This window comes from Rhagoletis zephyria, unplaced genomic scaffold, assembly GCF_001687245.7.
Source record: "Rhagoletis zephyria isolate East Lansing unplaced genomic scaffold, Rhagoletis_zephyria_1.1 Rzeph_scaffold_09850, whole genome shotgun sequence".
Taxonomy (NCBI): Eukaryota; Metazoa; Arthropoda; class Insecta; order Diptera; family Tephritidae; genus Rhagoletis; species Rhagoletis zephyria.
In genome coordinates, this window is record NW_016166928.1 from 2817 (window position 1) to 10339 (window position 7523).

Here is a 7523-nt window from a genome sequence, read left to right on the forward strand (position 1 = left end):
ATTTTATTTTATTTTATCCTATTTTGATTTATTTTATTTTATTTTACTTTGCATTACCTTACTTTATTTTTATATTTTTTATTTATATTATTTTTATTTTAAAATATTTTGTTTCTTTTTTATAGTCTATATTGTTTTATTTTATTTGATATTATCTTATCTTATCTTATCTTATTTTAGTTTACTTTGTTATATATATATTTTTAAACTTAATTTAATTACATATTATTTTATTTTATGTATTTGATTTTGTTTTATTTTAAATCACTTTATCTTATGTTATTTTATTGGGGCTTGCTTTAGTTTTAACCCTCTTCCAAGTTTTTTTATATTGAATTATTATAATGCAACAGTTTTAAAAATATTGTCAAAAATCAACCGTTAGTTGTACTGTATTAGACTAGAATTTAAAAAGCTACAAAACTGCACACTCAAAAACTAACTGCTTACAAAACATCTAATTAAAAAGCTTGTAATTTTTTGAATTTTTCGCTTAACATAACCTACATAGTATGTTATGTATGTATGTCTTTTACCTAATTGAATAGTTATTTAGCACCCAGCTTTTTCGAACTGACTTCCGAGATAGGTCGATCTTCCACTCAGCAGTCGCTATGCTCATTGCGATTACCGTCCGATTAGCAAACTGTACTGTCAATTCGGCAGTATTTACTTTAGCCACCTAAATTCATATTATAGCCTGAGTCTTATGAATCTCAATTGATCTCTATAAATTTCAAGCCGGAATGATAACAGTCATTGGACACATAGCACAGAATAAATTCTTTTTGTTTGTCTTCAAAAATTTTCCTTTAGGGTATTAAGAAGTGTACAAACATACCGAACAATTAGAATAAACACATCGTCTGCGCTAATCAGTGGCTGGGGTCAAATATCAAAATAATAAATGTTGACACTTTGCGACGGTAGAGATATTCGTACATATACATGGCATTATCAGCAGCAAGACGAAGACGAGACTATGGTGGTTATGTACATACGGAGTATGGCCTACATACACACGCTTACTCATAAACATAAATAGTATATGAATATGTATTTCCATAATTACGGGCACAAAAGTGACATACAGTTTATAGTAGAAGCTGGTGTAAGCCTTAGAATTTACACATGAAATGTGATAATAGCTTTTGTGGAGAATGAGCTTAATTAAAGACTCACGAGAAGTCTTATTTACATGTATTTGAGTTTGTATATGTATGTGAAAATAAATTGAAGTATATATACATGTGTAGGTACATACATACAGTACAATAAATTCATACAAAATAGATACTTTATCAATAAAAAAAAAAAATTTCAGCTCCAATTGGCATTTCCTACTTAAATTTATTGGTTTTCGCTTTTCTCCTAAGACCAATAAAATTAAGTTTTCAATAACTAAATTAGTACTAGAATGTGACACATACATATATACCCAGACAGCCAAATGCGGCGCGCTGCGAATTTCGAATGAAAAGGGGGTCGAAGTGTTTTTTTGTTATCTTGGTTTGATCCACTCAAGCTTATTCGATTAAAACGCCGCTTTCTAATGTGCCTGGAAAAAAGAAGCTATTGAGATTATGGCAGTTGCGAATGCGAGCACAAAGTGGTTCCAAACCTCAAAGGACTGATTTTTCAAGATAAAAAATAATTTTTTATATAGTTCATTATTTTTAATTGTTTATTTGTATTTTTACTAAATAATATGTTATGTTTATTAATTATAAATAAAACAAAAAGCATTTTGAGAAACCGTAAAACTTTATTTTCGGTCTGTTATCGTAGCACTCCCAAAATACTCCGTCTAGGTTATCTTCGGATGACTTAAGGAGTCCCTAAAAAAAATCATGGGTGAGAATAGATGAGTCTGCATGAAGTCTTAGCGGATTATCTGAGCGAGCTTTTTGATTGGTGAAACTGGGAATTTGTCTTTTATTAAGTACAGAAAAGGTGTGTGTGTATAGTGATGAGGATGGCTTTGGGACAAATTTTCAATGACCTTATTGTTTCTGTATGGATGCATATTGGACAGTGAAAGCTGACCTGAACATTCGGAGTTATACAAATCTCGTTTATATCCCGGTTTTCGTTTTGGAAAGCCACTCTTTGACACCTAGAGTCCTCTGCCGTTGGAAGAGCGATGAAACTAACCTTACATCACGCTTTTCGGATGGTACTAAGTTTCTTTAACTTTTAAAGACGTGTGTACACACGGATACAACCCATTTCCGCAAAGGCAGCTTAAACTAGTCAAACTTAATATGGCTCAGAACTAGTATGAATATGATACATAACTTCTGCTGTGCTCAGAACTGCATCAAGCCAAAGCACCAGTCTCTCTCATTTCTAAACTAAAATTTATGGAAATAGCTTATTTCTGCAACTAAGTTCTAATTCGGCATTTCACCAATGATAGCGCATATTGGACATTTTCATCATTTACAGTTAATAAATAAAAGAGACTAATGCTTTGGCTTGATACATTCTGAACACAGGGTGTATGTTATTTTTTCTATATTTTTGTATATACATTTTCATAGAATGTATGTATATATGTATGAATATATCAAAAATCCATGCAACATATGTATGTATGCCTAAAAACACATGCCATCATTAACATTTATCATTTAAAAAAATATCAAGTTACTGAAATTCGCATAAACAGTATGGCAGCGATGACCTGCCCAAATCTTCGCTAATTTATTGGACAAACCAAATAACAAAGACAAATGAGAAACCAAGCTTAAAAGTGATAAGCGAAACTCTACACGAAAAAGATTTAACAAAAATCACAACAAAACCAATATCAATTTGAATATGCACATATGCGGAATTTTAACAAAATTTACACATATAAAAATACTTAGCTTATGCTGAGCGTAAAACCGAAAAATATAAAAAAGAATAAGTAGTTAAATATAAAACCACCAACGCAACCACAGACCACGAGCTTGAGATCACATACGAAACCGAGACTTTTCGATTTCAAATACCGTTGCCATTGCCTAGCTTATATACATATGTATGTACATTAGACTGCATCACCAAAAAAAGTTGCTGGTTTCCGCCGGAGTTACAAAACTCTTTATGTTTGAAGACTTTCATTAAAGTATTTTGGAAAAATATTAAGACTAACCTGAGTTGGACCGATTTGAAAATATATCAAAAACTGAGCTTTTTTATGAATAAAAATAGTTTCTTAAACGATTAAAAAAATAAAAATAAATCCCCTCAGATGACAAAACAGTTTAAGCTCATCAAAAATTTCATTATTATGATTCCGTTGAATTTTTTGTGTTATTTTTTAAGATTAAACTGTTTTGTCGTCTGAGGTGAATTTTTTCAAACAAACCTTAAAAAACCTATTTTTATTCATAAAAAACTTCATTTTCAAATTGGTCCAGCTCACGTAAATCTTAATATTTTTCCGAAATATTTTGGTGCAAGTCCTAAGATATAATAGATTTTATAATTCCAGTGGAAAATCAGTACCGATGTTTTTTTTTTTCTGTATGGGGAGTGTTGCAGTCTAATGTACATATGTACATATACTTGTTGCCACTGCCTGAATATACGCGCATACTTAAATATGTACATATACATACATTATATATTAAGTTTATTTTGTTGTTTTCTACTATTATTATCGCTTTGTCGATTTGCTATTCCGTTTGCCTTCCAGGCTGCCCTCAACTCAACACTACGATCAGTTTCAGTTCGGACGAAGCTTAGTAAAGATCGCATCTTAGCGGCTTCTTCTTATTTCTCAGCTGAGATTTGTGTGCGTGTAATTGTGCTGCGTATCGTCTTTTCTTTTTTTGTCGTTGTTAGTGTTCCGCGTAGGGCTTTGAAAATGAAAATCCTTTTGGTATTTTCACTTTTCATTGTCGGCACTTTGGCCAACAAAGTGGGCAATCAATCACCAGCTGGACCCAAAAAACATATGGTTTGCTACTACGACTCAACGAGTTTCATCAAAGAGGGTGAGTAACCGGTTCGCATAAGTGTATTTGCATACCGGGTGTGTGGGGCTTTTTCACTTGAAAAAGTTGTGAGAGTTTCTCGTTAATAAAGTGATATTGCATAATAGTTGTACTGATGACTTGAATTGATTTTAAATATTTAATTTACAAAGTGCCTGTGTACGAGTTAAAAAGTGAAGCCAGAAGTTTAATATACATATATGTAGCTAAATAAAGAAAACAATTTTCAATTTATTTAAAAAATACTTATTAATTAAAGTTGATAAGTATTGAACTGGTAATACAAAGTTTTTAATGAGAAACAATACGCACAGCTTATGTGAAATTATCGCTAAACAAAACGCGTTTATTACGGCACAATAAGCTAAGCTGTAGATAACGAGGATGAAGCGGTACTAACGAGCGCATATGTAATTCCCAGAGTAGTTCAATTGAAATTGAAATTAAGTGGAAAATGAAAGTTATAGTAGAGAAAAAAATAAAAATATAAAAATAAAAATAAAATAAAAATTTAATTAAATGAAATCAAAATAAATAGAAAAATTAAACAGAAAATAATATGTTATTAAAAAAATATGTATTACAAAATTTAATTAGAAATAAATAAATATATGAAAATATTAAAGAAAGAAAAGAAAAAATATTTGTATAGAAAATATAAAGTAAAAGGGAACAGATTAAAAAATACACTGCAAATTAAAAAGTGAAAATCTAAATAAAAAAGCTTAAATGTTAAATTATATAAAAAAAAAAAATTAAATAAAATAAAACATAACCTAAATTAAACTTAAAATAAAAATACAAATAGAAAAAGTAAACGAAAAATCAATTTAACTAAAAAAATAAAACCAAATCAAAAAACAAACAGAGAAATGAGGAAAATAAATATAAAAAAATATAAAAACATCTAAATAAAAACCATATTTAATGGCACAGTGCCAAAAGTACAAACACAATTGAAAAAATAGAAAAAAATAAAAATATTGAAAAAAGATTACAAAGCATATTTTACAAAAAAAAATCTAAAAATACAATAAAATAAAATGCTAAAAAGACCATCAAATCCAATAAACCCTTACATGTTATAAATTCTGAAAAATATTATTAATTTAAAAATAGTTCTCAGAGCGAAAATTCGCAATAAACGATATATATTTAACTCTTGTCGAGCACGAAAAATCGAGCTTAGAAGTTTGTATTTAATTAATTTCCTCAATATAACAGCACACACTTTTCTGTGTCTCAAATATCAGCGAAAGCTTATATTTTGTGCTAGCTAGTATATCAGTATTTGCCAGAGTGAATTTTTATGCGTTGCCGGTCTATACATAAAATTTAATAAATTTATAACCTAAAAAAGTTCTTCATGTGGACTATATCCCGAGTTACATTTAAATAAATCGCAGATGAGCGCAGCCTTGCTTTGGCTTGAGCTACTTTAAAATTTCTATGCATTTTGTTTAGTGGCGCCACAGCTCATCTAAATCCAGTATAAGCACTAACTTGTTTGCGGATAGAGCTTTTTTTTTAGGTTTTTAACCATTTTTTTTAAGCACGCACGTTGTGAAATCTCTTTTTGATAATTCCTCATCTAAAACCATTAATTTTATAAGGCCGCGACATTTTTTTGTAACGATTTTATTAAAGAATTTAAGCAACACGACAAGAATAGTGAAAGCTCTCTTTGAATTTCTGTCTTAAAGCAAAAATAATGAAATCTTCACTTATGAACATACGTACATACATTAATAGTATTTTTTATTAGCAAGTGAAAATTATGCGAAGGGGTTTCAAAGAAAGTTTTAACATCCATTTTTCACAATAAACATAAAATAAAAATTTCGCAAGCGCCAGTTACAGTCCGCTAGGCACAACACGCTTACACACACACACACAACTTTATACCAAGAAAAATCTTCTCAAACACATTTTAAACATCTTCATTCTCTTTTTCGCCTTTCAGGACTTGGCAAACTTATAATTGACGACCTCGAACCGGCCCTGCAGTTCTGCGACTATCTTGTCTATGGTTATGCGGGCATTGAACGCGACTCCCACAAAGCGGTCTCACTCAATCAGAACTTAGACTTGGATCTCGGCAAGGGCCTTTACCGTACGGTTACACGCCTAAAGCGCAAATACCCCGCATTGAAGGTGCTGCTTGGCTTGGGCGGTGATAAGGATATCGAGACCGGCGAAGATGCCAAAGACTTACCAAACAAGTACTTGGAATTGCTGGAGAATCCAGTTGGACGTACGCGCTTCCTCAACACAGTTTATGCTTTGGTAAAGACCTACGGCTTCGATGGCCTCGATATTGCCTGGCAATTCCCGAAGAACAAGCCCAAAAAGGTACACAGCGGTATTGGCAGTTTGTGGAAGGGTTTCAAAAAGGTCTTCAGTGGCGATCACATTGTCGATGAAAAATCTGAGGAGCATAAGGAACAGTTCACTGCATTGCTGCGAGATGTAAAGAACGAATTCCGTCCCGATAATTTATTGCTGTCGGCAACAGTGTTGCCCAATGTGAACTCATCGTGTAAGTAGATAATTTGGTCAATGTGTGGGTTAGGGTGTGCCCCTCTCTAATGATTTATTTTCTACAGTATTCTACGACGTGCCGGCTATTGTTAACTACCTGGACTTCGTCAACTTAGCCGCCTTTGACTTTTACACACCGGAACGCAACCCTGAACTGGCCGATTTGCCAGCACCGCTGTACGAACTGCCCGAACGTAATCCACAATTTAATGTCAACTTCCAGGTGCAATATTGGTTGCGTAACAATTGCCCAGCCTCCAAATTGAATGTGGGTGTGCCCGCCTTCGGCCGCGCCTGGAAGCTGACCGATGGTTCCGGCGACACTGGCGTACCACCGGTGGGCAATGTTGAAAATGAAGCACCCGCTGGCCCTCACACACAAATCAAGGGTCTCTACAGTTGGCCGGAGGTGTGCGCACTGCTGCCGAATACCAACAATGCCTATGGCAAGGGCGCCAACCTGGCTCTTACCAAGGTAGCCGATCCGACCAGACGTACTGGAAACTACGCATATCGCACAGATGAAAAGAGCAGCGGTCATGGCTTGTGGGTGGCTTATGACGACCCCGACACAGCGGCCGAGAAGGCAGGCTATGTGCGTCAATTCAATTTGGGTGGCGTAGCGCTTTTCGATTTGTCCTTTGATGACTTCCGTGGCTCTTGCACTGGCGACAAATACCCTGTACTGCGCGCCATCAAGTACCGCCTAGTCAACTAAACCACAACGCAATACCTAAATACATATTTCTAATTTTTGACACATTTACAACGTAACTATATAGCACGAACATGAATATATGTATGTATAAATATATATGCATACTTCACAGCAGAATTCGAAAAGGGCGTAGAATAAATTTAGTTTTTAATTTGGGCATTAATTAAAAAATGAGATAAATTTATTGCTCTAAGAAAATAAAACCATTCGAGATTTCCATACTCTCATCTATTTCCTAAACATAATTCAAATAAACTTTTTATACTCGGGTTTAA

General features: G+C 33.2%; 1 protein-coding gene across 1 annotated transcript in view; it reads left to right on the top strand.

Moving 5' to 3' along the window:
- Positions 1-7493, top strand: part of Idgf6 (Imaginal disc growth factor 6) — a 9848-nt gene extending 2355 nt beyond the window's left edge. The window contains exons 2-4 of the mRNA XM_017632248.1: positions 3689-3989; positions 5953-6528; positions 6596-7493. Coding sequence (XP_017487737.1) covers positions 3689-3989; positions 5953-6528; positions 6596-7248 — 1530 coding nt within the window. The 3' untranslated portion in view covers positions 7249-7493. The remainder of the gene's footprint in view (positions 1-3688; positions 3990-5952; positions 6529-6595) is intronic.
- The last annotated feature ends 30 nt before the right edge of the window (positions 7494-7523 follow it).